General features: G+C 33.2%; 1 protein-coding gene across 1 annotated transcript in view; it reads right to left on the reverse strand.

Moving 5' to 3' along the window:
* LOC133197899 (receptor-type tyrosine-protein phosphatase T-like) overlaps nucleotides 1-23,947 on the reverse strand; it is a 36,132-nt gene extending 12,185 nt beyond the window's left edge. The window contains exons 1-4 of the mRNA XM_061334079.1: nucleotides 23,846-23,947; nucleotides 22,935-23,022; nucleotides 22,468-22,541; nucleotides 19,860-19,896 (exon numbers count right to left, since the gene is read on the reverse strand). Coding sequence (XP_061190063.1) covers nucleotides 19,860-19,896; nucleotides 22,468-22,541; nucleotides 22,935-23,022; nucleotides 23,846-23,947 — 301 coding nt within the window. The remainder of the gene's footprint in view (nucleotides 1-19,859; nucleotides 19,897-22,467; nucleotides 22,542-22,934; nucleotides 23,023-23,845) is intronic.

Raw genomic sequence — 23,947 nt, forward strand, 5'->3', positions numbered from 1 at the left:
AATCTCTGACTTTTCTCTAGACATTTGCAGTATCTATAACAAACATTTCAAGTACATTATCGATAAGCAATATTTATGAGAAAGTTAATATTGAAATAACGTAGTTTATATCCTAAAACCGGAAGTTGACGTTTTCGATTCTGGTTGAATCTAACATATTTCAAAACAGTGAAAAAGATGCAATAAAGTGATGCAAACTTTAATTTAAAAAAGAAAAGTTAAAATCTTTTATTTCTTTGATCACTTCCTGTGACGACCGGAAGTTACGACTGACGCGTTAAACCAAAATGATTTTGCCTACTCCTCAAGGTCTGTTACTCATAAAAGTCTGGTGTCTTAATCTCTCACCTGGTGTCTTAATCTCTTAACTGTTCTTGAGATCTCGCTCAGACAATTTCTCATTTTGAGGACAGAAAAAAACGCGACCGGAAGTGGATTTCTTAAAGATGTTTGAGGATACTCTAGACATTTGCAGTCTGAATAATATTTAAAATTCATTTCAAATACTTTTTCTATAAAGAATATTTATGGAAAAGTAAAATACTCAAATTATTTAGTTTTTCTCTTATAATCGGAAGTTGCCATTTATGTTTCCGGTGGGACCAACATCTTTCGAATCTCCGAGAAAGGTGCAATAAAGTGATGCAAGTTTCAATTAAAGAAGGAAGAGTTGAAATTTTCGATTTCTTTGATCATTTCCTGTGACGACCGGAAGTGACGGCTGACGCTCTAAACATAAGTGGTTTTGGCTTCATCTTAAGGTCTGTTGCTCATATAAGTTTGGTGTCTTAATCTCTTACTGTTTCCGAGATCTTGCTCAGACAACTTCTCATTTTGAAGACAGAAAAGCACGCGACCGGAAGTGAATTTTACAAAGATATTTGACGTTACTCTAGACATTTGCAGTCTGCATAACATATTTAAAATTCATTTCAAATACCTTATCTACAAAAGATATTAATGGGAAAGAACAATACTCAAATTATGTGGTTTTTCTCTTATAACCGGAAGTTGACGTTTTTGTTTCCGGTAGGACCAACATATTTCAAAACTACAAAAGAGATGCAATAATGTGATGTAAGTATTGATTTAAAAAAGGAAAGTTGAAATTTAACGATTTTTTGATCACTTCCGGAAGTTACCGGAAGTGCCGACGACGCACGAAAATGTGCCCTCTCCAATCTAGAAATCATGTTCTATCATCTCTAACAAGTCTCCAGTTAATATCTTAAGCCATTCTTGAGAACACTCGCGGACAAAATTTCATTTTAAAATCAGAAAATTGTCCATAACTTGGCACTGGAACCGAATATACATATTCATATAAAGACCTTTCATCCCTGAAAATTTCAAGGAAATTCATTGAATAGTTTTCGAGAAATCGCGTGCACAAAATTTTGTCTTAAAAAAAGAGAATAATAATAAGAAACAATACAATCACTCTAAGGTCTTCCGTGGAGACGGAAGACCTTAATAATAATAAAAAGAAGAAACAGTAGAATCACTATAGGTCTTCCGTTGAAAACGGAAGACCTAATAATAATAAGAAGAAACAGTAGAATCACTATAAGGTCTTCCGTGAAGACGAAAGACCTTTATAATAATAACTAGAAAATCTGCTATTGCAAGCAATAGCTTATGTCACCCCGAACTGATACCAAAACTGATTGATTGATGCTCAAAGAAAGATGCATTTAAAAAACACATACACATAAACATACACTCAAAAGGAAACACTTTATGTTTGCTTGCTTTGGTGAAACCCAAATTTTACAAAGCGAAAGTAGAGATTGCGTATTTGTTTGTCACACGGAGCTCCTCGGGTGGCTCGTACCTTGCACACTATAAAGCGTAGCGGAGTCAGCCGAGGATTGCCGATTGATTTGTTTGTAGTTGAACCAAAAAAAAATGTTTTTGAGAGACGTGGTTGGTGTAAAATAAAATATTGATTTTTCTGATATACCTCATTTTTACTTGTTTTATGTTTTGATTGATTGATTGATTGTATATTGTTTTACGTCCCATTCGAGAATTTTTCACTCATATAGAGACGTCACCATATACCGGTGAAGGGCTTCAAATTTTGACCTTTACTCGGCACTCAGGGCCATTGAGCAGTGAGGGATCTTTACCGTGCCAACGCCTGCCGTGACACGGGGCCTCGGTTTTTAAGGTCTCATCCGAAAGACCCGCAACTTTCACTCCAAAGTGCCGAGCGCATGGCGAAGGAACAGTTGCTACCTATTTTTTATCGACTTAGGTCTGTCGCGGCCGAGATTCGAACTCACGACCTCCCGATCACGGAGCGAGCGCTCTACCGACTGAGCTACCGTGAACGGTTTTATGTTTTGAAGGAATAAAGATAGTTAGTTTAGTGAATACATGTATATAATACTTCAGAAACTCCAAAACCTGTTTGCTTCCAAATTGGAAAAACCTAAAAGGCCGTGTGGGTGGATCTCAGCATTTTAGCTTCAAAATATTTATTTCTCCATTGATCTCAACTTATATTTAAATTATCAATAAAGTTGCATTTTTGACGGATGAAAATATTTGTAAAGTTTCATAACGATTGTGAAAGCCATAAACAAGACAAAAGATAAATTTTATTTCTCTGTTCATCTGTACAGAAATTCGCTAATTAACTAATCATTTCCTCATGCATGGGTCAAAGGCAAACAAACTGACAAGAAAATTTATTTGGGTCTTAAGTACATTTAAAGTCGATCAGAGGTCGATTTCAGGTTAAGAGAAATATTTTATGTTGTTATTCTGGGTGAGGCGCGCGCTCGTCTGTGTGTGTGTAGCGGTAATGTTAAATAAAAATGTAAAATAACTTTCTTATCTTTACTTTTATTATGTAACAGAATTTTATTTGAAAACTGCATGTGAAAATAAAGTATTAATCAACAAAAAAACTCAGAGAAGTACGACACTTATCAAAAACATATTTTTATTAATCGTTTAGAAATAGAAAAAGTAACGCCGGTGTACTACATATACAACCGAATTTTATTTCTAAAAGCATCAAGAAGGTATTCCGTCCCCTTCAACTCCTTCGGAGGCTTATTTTGCACATACAACACATTCCGTGTTCACTCGGTGCTCTCACACTAAATCAACAGTTCTGATGAATATCAATGAAAATAAAAGTGAATAATTTGCAGTGTTTAACAGGTTAGAAATAAACAAATAGTTTTTTTTCCCTCATCAAACAGGTTTATTCTGCACTCATAACAATTATTTATTACCATAGCACAGTTACTGTAACTTGACAACTTCGGTATAGATAATAAACATAACGTGAATAATAATATATAGTTTGATAAAGAAAATCAGAAATAAATGTACATACAACGTTTTTGGCCATTCGTACTAAGAACCTGCAAAAATGTTTATTAAGTCTGTAGATAGACTTAAAGCTCTAAAAACCTCACAGAAAAATATTCAATAACAAGAATGTCGGAGGAAAAAGTGAAAAAATGATTTTTTTTTTTTTAAAGAAACTTCTGATAGCATACCATGGTCACGTGACCGCGACTTTTCTCAAATCATATGTTCTTTACCTGGCTTCAGCGACAAACTTTGAAAAAATAAAATATCGTATGCACAACTAGGGTTAGTGATTTTTATTTCTGTAAAGTTTTATAAAGATTTTGAGAGCCATCTATGAGAATACTCGAGGACAAAACTAAGGTACGACATCGTTCCGGTGGCTGAAGCGATAGACCTACCGCAATCGAATCAATTTTTTTTGCAGAAGCCACTTTGATACAGTTGAAGGAATAAACCTTTAAGGTTTCCAAAAGATTGCTTGCGTAGTTACTGAGAAAAAAAAAGAAATTAAAGAATTTTCACTTTTCGTCCGTTTCCATGACAACGGTAGAAATTTAGAAAATTTTGAATGTTGACTTCACACCTAGAGTTTCTAATTATAATTTCTGTAAATTTTCATCAAGATCGTCCAGGCCATCTCTGAGAACATATGTGCGCATAATACCTTTTTTTCTGTTTTGTTTCTATGGTAACTGTTTGCGATCAATTTCAGTTTCTTTAAAAAATAGAAATAACTTTGACATAATGCAAGGAATTATCCTTTAAAGTTTCAAAGTGAATGCTTGAGCAGTTCTTGAAAAAAATGAAGTTAAAGAATTTTCACTTTTCCTCCGTTTCCATGGCAACGATTGGTAATTAGAAATTTTTAAATGTGAATTGCGCAACTACAATTACTGATCACCATTTCTCTAAAGTTTCATGATGAATGTTCAAGGGACCAGTGAGAACACTCCCGGACAAAATTCCTCACTTTTCGTACGTTTCCATGGCAACGGTAGCCATTTTGAAACTGAAAGACTTCACTGCACAAGTACACCTAGTGATCGTCTTTTGTGGAAAGTTTCAGGAAGATTATCCCAGCCCTCTGCGAGAACATCCCCGGACAAAGTTTTCATGCGTACAATCAAAATATGTCGCACGACTTCGTTCGGGGCAACATAATAAGAAACAATAGAATCACTATAAGGTCTTCCGTGAAGACGAAAGACCTTAATAAGAAACAGAGTAAAAACAATATGTTCCCCAACTTCGTTTGGGGAACATAACTAGATGTGTTGCTTGTTGCTAGGGCAACAAGTGGTCTTCCGACCGACTTTTTTCTAGAACGATATTCTAAATCATCCCATTAAACACATTACAGAATGTTTTTTTACGTTTGCGTTCATGTACCACAGTCTTTCAACATAGATCATGATTATTTAAAGTTTTCCACAGAATGTCTGACAAAAAAGGTTTTAAAAATCGGCAAACACTACCATACATGTTTTAAAAGGGAGAAAACTCATTTGCAACTAAAAAAGGGGGAACAAAGAAAAAAAAATTTACTCCCCCCAGCGGGACTCTAACCCCCACCAGTGTGACAAAGTTTGGATCGGTCATATCTTTGCAATAAATGCACGCATCAAAATATTGAAAACATAACTAGAATTCTTAGAAGACACTCTATAAACCCTATAAATCCAAAAGAAAACTATTGAAGAACAAAAAAGTTGAAAAATTGGACTTTTTAAATTCACTTCCGTTTGCGACCGGAAGTGCCGACGACGAAAAATGAAGGTCGTTCCGCATATCTAAATTTGATGTTCTATCACTTCAGTGAGTTTCAATTTCATATCTTTAGCCGTTCTCGAGAAAACTTCTGGACAAAATACCATTTAAAAAATACAGATTTCCCCAAAAATCGCGAAAGGAAGTGAATTTTGAAAAAAAAAAAATGAAAAACACATCTGGAGATATTGTCATGACGCATTATCCCTTAAAAAATCTTTTCAATCCGTCCACTCATAGCTGAGATATCGCCCTAACTATGAAAAAAGAATAATAATAATAACTAGAAATTCATTGCGAGCAATGAGAGGTCTTCCGTCCGATTCTGAAAAAAAAAAAAAAAAAAAAAAAAAAAAATAAAAAATAAAAAAAACTCAAGCTGAAAAAGTGATAAAAGAAATTCAGACACTCTGGAGATTTAACCCTGGTCGTCAGCCTGAAAATCCAACGTGCTAACCATTAACCATTCCCTTTTTTGCATCACTTCCTGTCAGGACTAGAAGTAACTGCGATACAAGATTTTGTCACGATTCAAATAAACTGATGACTGACTATCAGTCCTGAAAGTATTAGACCTCAGTCGTTTACTGTTGCCGAGAAATAGACCGGAAGTTGACGTTTTATTTCCGATGGAATCTAACAAAACATTTCAAAACAGCGAAAGAGACACAATAAAGTGATGCAAGTTTTAGTTCAAAAAAAAGAAGAGAAAACATATGAGCGCATCCTCTGATCTAAAAAATAAAACAGGGTTTATAATCCTCAGAAATAGTTGTATCATTTAATAGTTGCATATTTAAGATCAGAGGTTACGTCCTATATTAAATATCGAAAAATAGCTTTAAAAAATGGCTGTTTTGTAGAAATTTTCAGGATACGAGGAAAATGACGCATTTCATGACGTCTTAATGCATAGGCTAGCCAGAAAATTACGTCATTTTGACAGATACGCAGTCATCAAAGGTCTAAATGATATTTAATGCATTGCCAACTAAAACCAAGCAGTTTCAGTTTTTCTGAAATTCACAGGGCCAAAAAAGGCCCTAAGTGAACCTTGTTTTTTAATATTGAAACCACTACACTAGTGCAATGTACCAGCTATTATCGATGTTTACCTTGCACTCATTCCCTGAAGTAACGAGTGTCAGGCAGGTTATTATTTTTTTTCTTATGGTGCGGAATTATAGGATGAAAATTAGCCAGTTAAATTTTGTGCAAGTGCTAGTAGATTTACATCGGATTTGTTACTTGAGTTTTATCAATAACTGATAGCAGAGAAAATAATCTGTTACTGATAAAAACTAAAAAAAAATAAACTATTGTGTTTACTTCCTTTATTCTTTATGCATTCAACTTTCTATTCTATGCAATTCCAAATACAGACATGTCCATGTAATCTTTTTCTGTACTTATACACTACTGCATCAGACCATTTGTGAAAGGCGGGTCAAGATACATTATTTCGCGCCAAACGTTATGAGTAAATCTTCGCACCTTTTCTTTGAAATGTGTCTTCAATTGAATAAGTGTACGTGATAGCTTCAATGAAATTAAAAAAAAAAACCATGTTGCTATACCCCGATTTTCGAGCCTAAGAATGTTTATTTATCACACTGTACATATAACATACCGTATACGGGCAAGTGACATAAAGGCAGCGCTAAGTTTTCTTACACATTTTATATTCCTTTTTACCCACAAAGTGGACTATTCCAATAAGTAACACATTAATGAAAAGACTTGAATGTTTTGCAACAAAACACGTCTCGCCTTATGACGCTCAAGGAATCTGATACCTATTATGTTCGGTAACTTGCATCTATAAAGGAATATAACCCTACTAAAATCAAAGAAAAATATTGAAAAACTTAAAAGTTGAAAAAATTGACTTTTTTAATTCGCTTCCGGTAGCGACCGGAAGTACTCACGACGCACGAAAAGGCAAACCCTCACATCTAGAAGTCATGTTCTATGGTTTCCAATAATTCTCCAATTAATATCTTTAGCCATTCTTTAGATCTCGGGCGGATAAAATTTCATTTCAAAATCAGAAAATTCCATAACTTGGAACCGGAAACGAATTTTACCAAAATTTTTTCAAATGTAACAATGGCATTTTATAGCGCATTATCCCTGAAAGTTTGATGGAAAACCATTGAATAGTTCTCGAGATATTGCGTGCACAAGATTTGTCAAAAAAATCTATTTTTAAAATGTATTCTGGTAGACAATTTTAAAAACAAATTATATATTAAGCATTACAATAAGAGTCTCTATTTACCCTATTAAAATCAAAGAAAAATATTGAAAAACGTAAAAGTTGAAAAAATTGACTTTTTAAATTCGCTTCCGGTAGCGACTGGAAGTTTTCCCGACGTACGAAAAGACAAACCCGCACATTTAAAGTCATGTTCTATGGTATCCAACAAGTCTCCAGTTCATATCTTTAGCCGTTCTTTAGATCTCGCGCGGATAAAATTTCATTTCAAAATCAGAAATGTGTCCATTACTTGGAACCGGAAGCAAATTTCTCCAAAATTCTTCCAAATGTAACAATGGCATTTTTTTAGCGCATTATCCCTGAAAGTTTGAAGAAAAAACACTGAATAGTTCTCGAGATATTGCGTGCACAAAATTTGTCTGAAAAATAAAAATAATAACTAGATGAGATCTCGTTGCGAGCAACGAGTAAGTCTTCATTTAGATTTCTGATAAAATCTTGATTGGGAAATTTTGATTGATAAAAGAAAGTAAAACAACTTTAAATGTAAAAAAAATATTGATATCAATTCTTCAAAATTGTTCAGCAACTCATAAAAGAGTGAAATCTATGAATTTTAAACAATTTCCAGTCTTTTTTATTCATTTCCGGTATGACCGGAAGTACTCAAAATGACTTTTAACTCCTCACTGAGTTTGGAGGAATCATCCCTCAAAGTTTCGAGGAAAAATGAGCATTTTTTCGACTACTTCCGGTGGAAATAATATGACTCGAAAAAGTCTCTTTGTCTCCATTAAAAACATTTCAATAAGAAAAAAAAAATTAAAATTTGCATATTTTTAAACTACTTCCGGTGGACAACGGACGTCACGGCAACAAAAACTATACTGGTTTCTCAAATCTACAAGTCACAATCTATCATCCCTGAAAGTTTTAAGACTCAATCTCCCACCGTTTTTGAGAACACTCGCGGACAAAATGCCATTTTAAAAAAGGAGAATTGGCCATATCTCGCGACCGGAAGTGACGACGACAAAATAAAAAAAGCATAAAGTTCAGATAATTTGCAATCATTGCTGAAAGTTTCGTGAAAATCTATCGAGGCGTTCTCGAGAAATCGTCTGCAAAAAATCGGAAAGAAAAAAAATAATCATAGTGGTAGAAGGTCTTCCGTTGGAAACAGAAGACCTTAATAATAAGAAGAAACAGTAGAATCACTATTATTTTTCCGTGAAGACGGAAGACCTTAATAACTAGAAACTCATTGTGAGCAATGAGAGGTCTTCCGTCCGATTTTGAAAATGAAAACGTAAATTCAAGTTTAAAAAGTGGTAAAAAAAAAAAAAAAAAATCAGACACTGGAGATTTAACCCTTGTTGTCAGCGTGAAAATATAACGCACTAACCATTACGCCATTTGGACTCCCGCTTCAAAGTGAAAATGACGAATGTCTAGAGTTTGGATTTATCATTTTGAAAACAAATTATATATTTAGTATTTTGAAAAGAGCCTTTCTTAGCCCTACAAATATTACAGAAAAGCATTGAAGTAGAAAAAAATCGATTTTTTTAAATTCGCTTCCGATAGCGACCGGAAGTAACGATGACGCATGAAAAGGCCCCCTCTTCAATCTAGAAATCATGTTTCATCATCTCTAACAAGTCTCCTGTTCATATCTTTAGCCATTCTTGAGAACACTCACGTACAACATCTCATTTTAAAATCAGAAAAATGTCCATAACTCGGCACTGGAACCGAATTTACCAAAAAAAAAAAAAAAAAAACAAAACAAAAAAAACAAAAAAAAAAAAAAACAAAAAAACGGAATTTAATATAAAACTCATATAAAGATCTTTTATCCCTAAAAATTTCAAAGAAATTCATTTGATAGTTTTCGAGAATTCGCGTGCAAAATGTTTTGTCTTAAAAAAAGAAAATAATTAAAATTCTCTAGAGTTTGGATGTATCAATTTTAAAATAAATTCTATATTTATCATTCTGAAAAGAGTCTCTATTAACCCTACAAATATCATAGAAAAATAATGAACAACAGAAAAGTTGAAAAATTTGACTTTTTAAAATTCGCATTCGGTAGCGACCGGAAGTACTGATGACGAAAATGAAGGTAGATTTGCATATTTAGAAGTCATGTTCTATAATCTCTAACAAGTCTCCAGTTCATATCTTTAGTTGTTCTTTAGATATCCCGCGGACAATATTTCATTTTAAAATCAAAAAAATGTCCATCACTTGGAACCGGAAGCGAAGTTTACCAAAATTCTTTTAAATGTAACAATGCCATTAACTAGCGCGTTATCCCTGAAAGATTGATGAAAAACCACTGAATAGTTCTCGAGATATTGCTTGGAAAAAATTTGTCTAAAAAAAAAATAAGAAGAAGAAGAAGAAACAGTAGAATCACTATAAGGTCTTCCGTGAAGACGGAAGACCTTAACTAGATACTCGTTGCGAGCAAGGAGAGGTCTTCCGTTCTATTCTCCATCCATGTATTATTGTATGCAAGCAAACATATTTATTTATATTTTATGCTCTTAATAGTGACGCACAGAGGAAAAAACGCACTTTAATGAAATGCTTATTATGGAATATATCACAATGAAATAGGTGGGTAGAATTCCTTCATGACCGGAAGTGCTCCAAACGAATAAAAATTAAATTCTGCATCTAAATTATTCACAACTGATCACTGTCACGACCGGAAGTGACGGCTACGTACGATTTTCCACATGATGCAGATGAACTGATAATTGACTATCAGTCCTGAAGGTTTTGTACTTCAGTCTTGTACTGTTGTTGAGCAATTGCGTGAACAAAATCTCATTTTGGGGACAGAAAAGTACGCGACCGGAAGTGATTTTTACAAAGATATTTGACGTTTCTTTAGACATTTGCAGTCTAAATAAATTATATAAAAATCATTTCAAAAAATTTATCTCTTGGCGATATTGATAGGAAAGTTAAAAAAAACAAATTATGTTGTTTTTCTCGTATAACCAGAAGTTGTCGTTTTTCGTTTCCTGTGAAACCAACACATATTGAAACTTTGAAAGAGATAAAATTATTTGATACAAGTTTCATTTAAAAAGAGAAAAGTTGAAATTGTCGATTTCTTTGATCACTTCCTGTGACAACCGGAAGTGACGTCTGACGCTTTTAACCCAAATAGTTTCACCTACTCCTCAAGGTCTATTATTCGCATAAGTTTGGTGTCTAAATCGCTTACCGTTTTTGAGATCTCACTCGGAAAAGTTCTCATTTTGAGGACAGGAAAACGTGCGACCGGAAGTGAATTTTACAAAGATATTTGACGTTACTCTAGACTTTTCCAGTCTGACTAACATATATAAAAATCATTTCAAATACTGTATATATAAGCGATATTTATGGGAAAGTTCAATATTCAATTTATGTAGTTTTTCTCTTGTAACCGGAAAATGGCGTTTTTGCTTCCGGTTGGACCAACATATTTCGAACCTACTGAAAAGATGCAATAATGTGATGTAAATATTAATTTAAAAAAAAGGAAAGTTGACATTTTTGATTTCTTTGATCACTTCTGTGAGCGACCGAAAGTGCCGACGACGAACGAAAAGTAGCGACAAAGTTAGTATCAATCACGATCTATAATCCCTAAAAGTTTGAGAGTGAAATATTGAGCCGTTCTTAAGATTATCTGTGGACAAAATCTTATTTTGAATTCAGAAATTAGTACGTAACTCGGAACCGGAAGGGAATTTCCAATTTCCTCCCGGATAAAATAACTTCAGATTACAACATACAGTTCCTGCAAATCTCATTCAAATCCACCAAACAGTCTTCGAGAAATCGCGTTCACAAAATTTTGGGATGAAAAATAATAATAATAATAAGAAGAAACAGTAGAATCACTATAAGGTCTTCCTTGAAGACGAAAGAACTTAATAATAATAATAGAAAACAGACAGAAAACATAAGGTCTTCCGAAGGAAGTCGGAAGACCTTAATAACTAGTGCTAATTGTAACGGGAACCGTTACAGATGTTCCCCAAACGGTTCCTCAATCCCCTATGATGCCCCATTCCCTACAAGCTTCATTAAAAAAAGGCATGCGTGACTTTGCATTTAATTTTGATAGTACCGTAATGGAGGAGCACAATGTGCAAATCATTATTATAAATGTCATCCTGTTTTGTTGAAAACCAAGGGAGTTATAGACATTTAAAGTTTCAGCCAATCAGATTGCAGCACACCTGCATGCGCGTGTTTTCAAGAAATTCCCGACATAACATGTTGTAAAACTTATACTAAATACTTATGTTTTAAATTTCAAAGTATTTTGTCAAAAAAACAAGGAAGTTATTGAGATTTTTGTATTAGCCAATCAGAGCGAAGGGCACGTGCATGCGCGTGAGTTCATGCTAATTTGACCTTGTCGTCTTGTCTACACTACTAATGTATCTTTATATTCTGAATTTCAAAGCAATTCATCAAGAAATATTTAAGTTACGGATTCATCAAGTATATCAGTCATTTCACTAAGTGCTCATGCGCGCACGTGCATGCATGTGCGCGCAAAATGACCTTCGTTCCGCACATCTACATAACATGACTATTAACCCTAAAATGGTTTCATGTCAATCGGATGAGTGGTTCTATGAGAACACTCGCGGACAAAAAAGTACCGGAGAAGAAAGTAGAGAAAAAGAAGAATAATAATAGGAACTAAAAAGTCGTTGCGAGCAACGAGAGGTGTTCCGTCCGTATAACCATCCTAATATTATCAAAAAATATTCAAAAACAAAAAAGTTGAAAAATTCGACTTTTTAAATTCACTTCCGGTAGCGACCAGAAGTATTAACGACGCACGATAAGGTGATTCTGTTCACCTATAAGTCATGTACTATCATCTCCAACAAATCTCCAGTTTATATCTTTAGCCGTTCTTTAGATCATTGGCGGACAAAATTTCATTTTAAAATCAGGAAATTGTCCATAACTTGGCACCGGAAGCGAATTTTCAAATTTCCTCTCAGATGTGTCGAGTTCCTATAATTGCGCATTACTCCTGAGAATTTCATTGAAAACCAGGAAATTGTCCATAACTTGGCACCGGAAGCGAATTTTCAAATTTCCTCTCAGATGTGTCGAGTTCCTATAATTGCGCATTACTCCTGAGAATTTCATTGAAAACCACTGAATAGTTGCTGAGAAATTGCGTGCACAAAATTTTGGAAAAAAAAAAATAACTAGATGCGTTGCTTGTTGCTAGGGCAACAAGTGTTCTTCCGACCGACTTTTCTCCAGAACGATATTCTACATCATCCCATTAAATACATTGCAGAATGTATTTTTTTCGTTTGCGTTCACGTCCACAGTCTTTCAACATAGATCATGATTATCAAAGGTTTTCTACAGAATCCCTGACAAAAAAGCTTTTAAAAATCAGCAAAAACTACCAGACATGTTTTCAAAGAGAGAAAACTCATTTGCAATTGAAAAAAAAGAGAGAAACAAAGAAAAAATTGTTTTTACTGCCCCCAGCGGGATTCGAACCCCCCTAGTGTGACAAAGTTTGGATCTGTCATATCTTTGCAATAAATGTACGTATCAAGATATTGAAAGTATATATATAGAATTCTTAGAAGACACTCTATAAACCCTTTAAATCCTAATTTCCTCCCAGTTCTCATAGATGCGCTTTATTCCTGAAAATTTAATTGAAAACCATTGAATAGTTGCTGAGAAATCGCGTACACAAGATTTTGGGAGGAAAAAAAATAGAATAACTAGTTTGGATTTATCAATTTGAAAACAAATCATTTATTTAGAATTTTGAAAAGAGTTTCTATAAACCATACTAACATCAAAGAAAAATATTGAAAAAGAAAACAAGTTGAAAAATTCTACTTTTTAAATTCACTTTCGATAGCGACCGGAAGTACTGACGACGCACGGAAAGGTGATTCTGTTCACCTTTAAGTCATGTACTATCATCTCCAATAAGTTTCCAGTTTATATCTTTAGCCGTTCTTTAGATCATTGGCGGACAAAATTTCATTTTAAAATCAGGAAATTGTCCATAGCTTGGCACTGGAAGAGAATTTTCAAACTTCCTCTCAGATGTATTGAGTCCCTATAATTGCACATTATTCCTGAAAATGTCATTGAAAACCATTGAATAGTTGCTAAGAAATCTCGTGCACAAAATTTTGGGGAAAAAAAGGAAAAATAGAAAGAAGAAGAAGAATAACTAGAAACTCGTTGCGAGCAACAAGAGGTCTTCCGTCCTATTCTCCATCCTTGTATTATTGTGTGCAATTTAACATATTTATATATGCTTGTAATAGTGTAACACACAAGAAATGTGCACTTTAAAAGAAATAATTATCAAGGAAAATATCACAATAAAATAGGTGGGTAGAATTCAACGCAGACGTTTGAGATCAAAATTATTGCTCAAAGTTCATTTTATGCCATTGCAGGCAATATATTTTTTCCTGAGATGACCAGGATCCTATTTTATCGTTTAAACAAAACAAGGAGGAGGGATATTAATGAACTGGATTTTTCAATTTTTTCTAGTTGGAATTTATTACAGGTACTCACAGATCAGATGACTGAAGGCCTATAATTCAATGTCAATTACTTACTTTATTGCTTTTGCAGGACAGAGTATTCATATTTTCGTAAACGGATTGTTCATTCCAAAAATGCCATCTTCTCTGTCCTTAATTGTCAAATTACTCCTAAGAAAGTTATAAATTTCTTTTTAGAAATTGGATAGAAAGGTCTTATTTGTATTAATTTTATATAAAACTAAAATTAAAAATAAAAGTTTGTCCATTAGATGAATCATTAACACTTTGCCTAAGAGAAAGATCAAGGTGGATTGAAATTCAACTTCAAAGAAAAATTTCAATCCAATGTTTTCTCCGACGTCCGCAATAAACCCAATGCGGACGTCTGAGAAAAAATCAATTTAATGTTTTCTCGGACGTCCGCTCTTTAATTCGACGCGGACGTCTGCGAAAACATTGGATTGAAATTCGACTTTCAAAAAGCATTCTAATTCAGTTTTGAAAACAGATAAATATCTCAAAATTGGATTTATCCATTTCCAAACAAATTATATATTAAGCATGCTGAAAAGAATTTCTATAATTCCTGTAAATTTCATTACAAAATACTGAGAAAAACAAAAGTTGAAAAATTAGACTATTTTAAATTCGCTTCTGGTAGCGACCGGAAGTATTGACGACGTACGAAAAGTCACGTCCTGGCTAGTATTTATCACGATCTCTGAAATCCCTGAAAGTTTCACATTGATATCTTTTACCGTTCTTGAGATTATCCGCGGACAAAATGTCATTTTAAATTCAGAAAATGGTCCGTAACTTTTCACCGGAAAAAAAATTTCTATATTTCCTCTCGGATTAAATAACTTAAGTTTACAACACATTGTTCCTGCAAATTTCATGTTAATCGATTTAGTAGTCTTTGAGAATTCACGTGCACAAAATTAGATGGGCGGAAAAATAATAATAACTAGAAACTCGTTGCGAGCAACGAGAGGTCTTCCGTCCTATTTTCCATCCTTGTATCATTGACTGCAAGTAAATATATTTATATATCTTTCTAACTATATATGCTAGTGACATACACAGGATAAAACGCACTTTAAAGAAATGCTTATTAAGGATAATATCACATTAAAATAGATGGGTAGAATTCAACGCACATCCTGCATCTAAAGTATCCGCAACTGATCATCCAGTTCCCATAATAATATACTGATGTTTGAGACAACTTTCAGTTTTTCGGCCGGCACTTCCGGCGGAAATAATTTGCATGGACATGTCCTTTCTTACGTCGTTATTAGCCTTTAACTTCTGTAGACCCCCCCCCCCCCCCCCGAAAAAAAAATAAAAAAATTACTTTTTTATATCACAACATGTCACGACCGGAAGTAAAGGCGACACACGATTTTCACACAAAGCAAATAAACTGATGACTGACTTTCAGTCCTGAGAGTTTCAGACTTCAGTCATTTATTGTTGCAGAGCAATTGTGAGAACAATTTCTAATTTTGAGGACAGCAAAAAACACGCGACCGGAAGTGAATTTTATAAGAAATCTCTGACGTGTCTCTAGACATTTGCAGTATCTACAACATGTATAAGACATTTCAAATACTTAATCTATAAGCGATATTTATGAGAAATATATATATATAGAAATAACGTAGTTTATCTCTTTTAAACCGGAATTGACGTTTTTGTTTCAGGTTGAATCTAACATATTTCAAAATAGCGAAAGAGATGCAATAAAGTGATGCAAGTTTTAATTTAAAAAAAAAAAGTTGACATTTTTATTTCTTTGATCACTTCCTGTGACGACCGGAAATGACGACTGACGCGTTTAACGCAATGGTTTCGCCTACTTCTCAAGGTCTATTATTAGTATAAGTTTGGTGCCTTAATCTCTAACCGTTTCTGAGACCTGGCTCAGACAACTTCTTATTTTGAGGACAGGAAAACACACGACCGGAAGGAATTTTCACAAAGATATTTGACGTCACTCTAGATATTTCCAGTCTAAATAACATACTTAAAAATCATTTCAAATACTTTATCTATAAAAGATATTTATGGGAAAGTAAAGTACTCAAATTATGTAGTTTTTCTCTATTAACCGGAAGTTGTCGTTTTTGTTTGCGGTGGGATCAACATATTTCGAAAATGCGAAAGAGATGCAATAATGTGATGCAAGTTTTAATTAAAAAAAGAAAAGTTGAAAATTTCGATTTCTTTGATCACTTCTCGTGACGACCGGAAGTAATGATGTCGCCAAAAAAAGTTTACGTTGCACATCTACAACTCATGCTCTATCCTCTTTGATATGTCTCCAGTTCATATTTTAAGCCGTTCTGGAGGAGTTGCGAATACAAGAATCCATTTTAAAATCAGAAAATTGGCTATAACTTGGAACCGGAAGGGAATTTTCAAAATTTTCTTTGTGATGAGCAAAGATCATATCATTGCTCATTACTTCTGAAAGTTTCACTGAAATCCAGTAAATACTGTTTGAGGAATTGCCTGTACAAATTTTTTGGGAAAAAAAGAATAATAACTGGAAAGTGAATAAATTAATTTTAAACTAAATTATACATCTAGTTATCAAATAAAAGTCTCTATTATCCTTACTAATATCAATTTAAAAAAAATTGAAAAACAAAAAAGTTGAAAAAATTGACTTTTGAAATTCGCTTCCGGCGGCGACCGGAACTAATGACGACGACAAAAAAGTTGACAATGCACATCTACAACTCATGCTCTATCATCTTAACATGTCTCCAGTTCATTTCTTTAGCCGTTCTTTAGGAGTTGCGAAGACAAAAATCCATATTAAAATACAGGAAATTGTCCATAACTTGGAACCGGAAGGGAATTTTTAAAATTTTCTTTGTGATGAACAAAGTTCATATCATTGCCCATTACCTCTGAAAGTTTCACTGAAATCCAGTGAATACTGTTTGAGAGATCGCCTGCACAAATTTTTCGAAAAAAAAAAAAGAATAATAACTAGATGCGTTTCTTGTTGCTAGGGCAACAAGTGGTCTTCCGACCGAACTTTTCTCCAGAACGCTCTGCTATCTCACTTCATTTAATACTTTATTGAAGGTATTTTTCGTTTACGTTTATGTAACACAGTCTTTCAACATAGATCATAATTATTAAAGGATTTCTGTAGAATCTCTGAAAACAAAGCTTTAAAAAAATAAGCAAAAACTATCATACATGTCTTCACGGAGAAAAATATTATTTTCAACTGAAAAAAGAGAGAAACAATCTCCCGCCCCAGCAGGATTCGAACGCGCAACATACGAGAAAGTTTGGATCGGTCATATCTTTGCAATAAATGCATCAATCAAAATGATGAAAACGTACATAGAATTCTTGAAAGACTCTCTATTAACCCTGTAAATTTGAAAGAAAAATATTGAAAAACAAAAAAGTTGCAAATTTAACATTTTTGAATTCACTTCCGTTCGCGACCGGAAGTATGAACGACGAAAAATAAAGGTCGATCACCATATCTCCATTTCATGTTCTATCACGTCCATAAGTTTCAATTTCATATCTTTAGCCGTTCTCGAGAAAATTAACGGACAAAATTCCATTTAAAAAAACAAATTTCCCCAAAAATCGCTAACGGAAGTGATTTTTCAAAAAATGAAAAACACGTCTGGAGATATTCTCACGATGCATCTTCCCTGAAAAAAATCTTTGAAATCCGCCCACTTACAGCTGAGATATCGGCCGTACTATGAAAAAAGAATAATAATAATAATAATAATAGAAAACAGACGGAAAACAATAAGGTCTTCCGAAGGAAGTCGGAAGACCTTAATAAGAAGAAGAAGAAGAAGAAACAATAGAATCACTTTAAGGTCTTTCGTGAAGACGAAAGACCTTAATTATAATAAGAAACAGTAGAATCACTATAAAGTCTTACGTGAAGACCTTAATAAGAAGAAACAAAACAAAAACAATATGTTCCCAAACTATGTTTGGGGAACATAATAATAATAAGAAACAGAGTAAAAACAATATGTTCCCCAGCTTCGTTTGGGGAACATAATAAATCCACAAAAGTCATGTAACGAACGTAGCACACCTGAATTCTGAAGAAAGACAGCATATCGGTTTTTTAGCATTGGACTCAATTATTAGGTTGTACCATAATACAATTGCTCGACTTTTTTATAAAGGGGGACAAAAAATCAGAGATCTACAATGCAATTGTTTACTTCGTTTAGACCTCCTTTACATAACGATACCAAATACGCAGTTTAAGTAATTTTATATTTATGTCCCCCAAACGAAGTTTGGGAACATATTGTTTTTACTCTGTTTCTTATAATTATTATTATTATTCTTTCTTTTTTCTTATTTCTTCTCCGGTACTTTTTGTTCCGCGAGTGTTCTCGGAAACTGCTCATCCAATTGAGTTAAAACCTTTTTAGGGTTAATAGGCATGTTGTGTAGATGTGCTCGTCGAAGGTCATTTTGCGCGCACATGCATGCACGTGCGGGCGCGTGCAATAAGTGAAATGACTGATATATTTATTATAGCTTTTATTTTTTTATGAAATGCTTTGAAATTCATAATATAAGGATATACTAGTAGTGTAGACAAGAGGACATGGTCAAAATAGCACGAACTCACGCGCATGTACGTGGGCTTTGCTCTGATTGGCTGAAACAAAAGTCTCGATATCTTTCTTGTTTTTTGACAAAATACTTTGAAATTTTAAACATAGTCATACATTAGGAGGTTCTTCAGCATGATATATAAGAATTCTAATGAAAGCACGCGCATGCACGTGTTCTGCAATCTGATTGGCTCAAACTTTGAATGCCTATAACTTTCTTGGTTCTCAATAAAACAGGATGAAATTTAGAATATGAATAGGTATAATGGATTACCACATTATGCTACTCTCAAAATTGAATGCAAGGACATTCATGTATGTGCGCGCACACACAATGCGTTAAATGACCAATATACTTGATATAGCCGTAACTTTTAAACTTTTTGATGAAATACTTTGAAACTCAAAATATAAGAATATATTAGAAGTGTAGACTAGATGACATGGTCAAATTATCATGAACTCACGTGCAGGCACGTGCCCTTCGCTCTGATTGGCTGAAACAAAAGTCTCAATATCTTTCTTGTTTTTTGACAAAATACTTTGAAATTTAAAACATAGTCATACATTAGGAGGTTCTACAAAATGATGTATAAGAATCATTATGAAAACACGCGCAAGCATGTGTGCTGCAATCTGATTGGCTTAAACTTGAAATGCCTATAACTTCCTTAGTTCTCAACAAAACTGGATGAAATTTAGAATATGAATAGGTATAACGGATTTCCACATTATGCTACTATCAAAATTGAATGCAAAGACATGCATGTAAGTGCGCACGCGCACAATGCGTAAAATGACCAATATACTTCATATAGCCATAACTTTTAAACTTTTTGATGAAATGCTTTGAAACTGAAAAATACAAATATATTTAAAGTGTAGACAAGATGATATGGTCATCAGGCCTATGCATGCACGTGCATGCACGTGTAATGCGTAAAACGACTAATATACTTGATTGCCTTATTTAATGAAGCTTACAGCAAATAAGACACCAAAAGGGAGCTGGGGAGCGTTTTGGGAACATCTGTAACGGTCCCCGTTACAATTATAACTAGTATATTTTGAAATACCAACAGGACACACGGAGGATGTTAAACTAGATGTAGTTGAAAGTAAAAACAGTTTTTTTCCTCTTACGAATCCAAAAACTCCACTTCTTAGTGCATTATGCTATTATTTTTCCTAATCAGTATAAAATTATTCAATTAAAGTTTTAAGAGTCATATAAATGGAAAACGTTGGCCAAGAGAGAGAGAGAGAGAGAGAGAGATAGAGAGAGAGAGAGAGAGAGAGAGAAATCATAAATAACGATACCTTGGGCAGCAATATATTCTTTCTTCCGATTTGGTCCCTAGATAACACAGCAAAAGTGAATAAAAAATCAATATCAATTAATTAGATATATTTTCTTCTTGTTACAGATGTCTTAAATCATAAATCTATATATATATATATATATATATATATATATATATATATATATATATATATATATATATATATATACTTAAAGACCCAATTTTTTTTACCGTACGGTTACCTGAGGAGGGGGAGTGGTCTTCGTAGTACTGGTGTTATTTACCTGGAGAGCCCCAATACTCAAGATGTCAAAAATCCCTATACACGTTGCATAACACAGGAAGTCTGTCTTTGGTAATCACGGTCAACATTACGCGTTTCGTGTCTAATTTTGAGCAAAAAAAAAAAAAAAAAAAAAAAAAAAAAAAAAAAAAAAAAAAAAAAAACTTTAATATAAAATTTATTAAATAAGTATGAATATTGAAATAAAAAAATCCCATTTATCACATCTATCCGGCATGTGGATTTTTACCACAATCGGAATGTATTTATTTTTTCTCCAGGTGCCAACAATGTTGTCCAAAATATTCAGCATTTCCGAAGGTCCGTGTTCACAGATTTGTATTGTTTGTAAGTTTTAATTAAGATCGATCACTATTCGTATTCATATATATGCAAAGATAAAGCATGTGATAAAGGAATCTTTCGTAATTCATGATGTTTATGCTAAATATTTTTCTTATACATTTTATTTTATTTTGTCATGCTTTTAATTGGCGAGCTTCGCATTGAGTTTCTGTACACCTAAATGCAGGGTCGACAGGGGCATTACGATGATTACTAAAATCTCGGCAAAGGTTGAAGAAGGGGCTCGGAAGAATTATTGGTCTTAGCTGCTACGGGAACTTCGTTCCTCTCCGGATCCAAGTCCCAGGCAGTAATTGAAAAAGATCGAACCACTAGTTTTTCTTCAAAAAAGAGTTACATTTATTTTGGACATGGACATCATATCGCTTTTAAAAAGTGCCAAACAGCAGTGGAGATTGAAAAAAAAAAATATGAAGTCAAGGGTTAATTCTCTACTCTTAATTATTTTAATAAAATGACTAACCATGCAATATAACAGCGACTTGATTTTTTTTTAACCCTCAGTGTATATACAAAGCGACTTTTCACGCGGTACATGAAAGTGTTTGACGCGTGACCAGGCGATCATTTTCAAAACCTGCAAATTCAGATTATCAGGTAGCACGGGTAGCTGGTCTGTCAATCAAATCAGTAGCTATTTTTTTTCTATGATTGACAGGCGGTATATTATTGATCTTGAATCAGGTAGTTTTTGAGGGCGTTAACGTAAAATTGGGTGTTTAAGATATATATATATATATATATATATATATATATATATATATATATAATATATATATATATATATATATATATATATATATATATATATATATATATATATATATATATATATATATATATATATATATATATATATATATATACTTAAGGCATGATCAATCTGATTTTTAAACTCGCAGAAATATAGAAGATACTTTCACCGCCCATTTCATGATTGTCATTGAACGAACATATGATAAACAGTTTCCTGATTTTCCGAATCTAGGAAGACCGATAATACAGAGAACAACCAAGGCTTTGATTTCTTTTTTTTTATTCCCGTACACTATCCTGTTAGATCTTCAGAATAATTGATTTTATTTACAAAATCAAAGAATGTAAGTTAACAAAGTTTTGATATAAGTATGCTTATCGTGGTTTTGTATTATATTCCACTTCAGTATCTAGAGTTTTAACTTACTTAATCATCTGAAATTAATTGGCTCAATAGGAGTAAGTTTTCGCTGTCGACCGGATTTATCTCTGCACTTGCATACCTCGGAATGTGTGCTTTTGATTGGCCTTTCGTAATTTTTCCTAAGTATAAATTGTATACTAGGCCTCAATACCATAAGCTGAGAACAGACTTAAGTCAAAATTTTGAATTTGAATATCTTGAGTTTTATTTAACATATGTACTTAAAAATTTGCAGGTTTGTATAATATTCTAATTTAAACATATGATGAAAATTTTATTTCAATATGAAAATTATTTCAAAGGTTACCGGTATACTGATTCGAAATTTTGACTTAAGTCTGTTCTCAGTTTATGGTCTTGGGGCCAGGATTTGAACCGTTTGTCACAGTTTTTTGATTTTGCTTTTCATTGCATTTTATTTAAAATCCCGCACACATACTTCCTATATTTTCCGTCAAAAGCTCTAGACACTTTTGTTGTCAGGTATCAAACAATTTCTTCACAGCTTTGCAAATTTATGTCATTTATTCAATCACATCAAATGGTACATTTTTTTAAAATGCGAAATTAATACTATCAATATGTTGAGTAAAGTTCCGTTGTGACTAAATGACCCTTTTCCGCAATATGGGTCTTGTGTCTAGTTAAGGCAAAACTATTTCCGATTCTGACTGTTTACAATTTAGAAATGCGTTGGTTGTTATAAATGTAGTATTAATACTAAATGCGTTGAATAAATAATGTCACATTTAAGTCCTCAAGTACGTAATTGCTTAAAGGAATACTGTAACTTACGTCAATATAATTTGCATTAATATAATCCGATGCATTTTCATCCTGTGTTCTCAATACAACTCTGGAGTGATCATCTTAAAAAAGAAAGAAAAAATCAATGTTTTGTAATTGAACACTGCCACGAATGAGCTTTACTTTAATTCTGAAATGAAAATATAAACATTAATTCAGATCTATATTCTTTTCTATGTTAAATATTAAGACTGTGTTTACTTTTAATTTTGTTGTTGTTGTTGTTGTTGTTTTTTGTTTTGTTTTGTTTTGTTGTTTTTTTTTTTGGTAAATCTCAGGCATTCAAATAAAATAATACCCTTTAAAAACAGAAAAAAGAAAAGAAAGTACTTTTAACATTTGATGTGATTATTATTTATTTCAGATCATTTTCACTGCTTACGTTGTTTGCAGCGTGAATATAACAATTTTGGATTGATCGATTTACACTTAATAATGATATTTTAAAAAATTACATGGAAATGTTGTTTTGAATCTGTTCTTTGGAACGTTTTCTGATCTTTTCCCCACATCGCATTTATGTAGTTGGCCCGGTGGAAAGACCTAAAATTGTAACCAATTTAAAGATTTTATGAACAGCTTTCTATAGCAAGCACATTTCTTTTACGTTGTTTAAAGATATTTGATGTTTATGAACCCAAATGACGTTTTGCCTTGTCTTGATTTACACCTGCAATGTTTGCATTTTTCATATCTGCATTAAAGCAAATTCTTTTTATGAATAAGCGCTTAAAAGATTGTGCAAAAAAGAAGAAAAACCCACAAAAACATCTAAAAATCAGGAAAATAGAGGAACTTTATCCATTTGAATAAGATAAGAGAGGTATGAAGGTATACAGTAACTTAATATTGTTAAGGTGGAACAACAAGAGGCAGGGTCTTGCTCGACAGGGGATGCTTACTCCTCAATGGCACCTGATTCCACATCTTATGTTTTTTGGGGTGTGTTTGCTCTGCTCCCGATTTGTATTGTTTCAATGGACTTTTGAGCTTGATTACTGTTCGTTATCTCCATATCTTATTGATGGAGCTCAAGCTTACTCCAGCTTAAGGGCTATTAATATGAAATATTAGCAAGTAAAATGCAATTTTTATTCAAACCATAAACACCTTTCTGAAACCTTTAGATAGGTAGGTGAAACTTGTCAAGTAGGATTTAAATTGAGGAATTAGGATATTCCCATGTGGTAATTTGCACTTAACTAGAGGCTGTAAGTTATATGCATAGAAAACAATTAACCGGCAATATTTTAGTGCATTTTTGTAGTCTGTTTACTATTTTAAGGGACACTTTAATATTATTGCAAACCGTCCCTTTCCTTTCCTTAAAACTGGGAGATATTGAAAATATCTAAATAAAACATACTGCATATTCCTTTCGAAACTTTTCATTGTCATTTTCCTTCTTTTCAGCTATAGATGCTCCCAACTGATCAATGGGGATATCGGAGAAACTGAGCTGGTTCAT

The sequence above is a fragment of the Saccostrea echinata genome, unplaced genomic scaffold (assembly GCF_033153115.1).
Source record: "Saccostrea echinata isolate AGI-Se365-2 ecotype Australia unplaced genomic scaffold, CSIRO_AGI_Sech_v1 ptg000032l, whole genome shotgun sequence".
Classification (NCBI taxonomy): domain Eukaryota; kingdom Metazoa; phylum Mollusca; class Bivalvia; order Ostreida; family Ostreidae; genus Saccostrea; species Saccostrea echinata.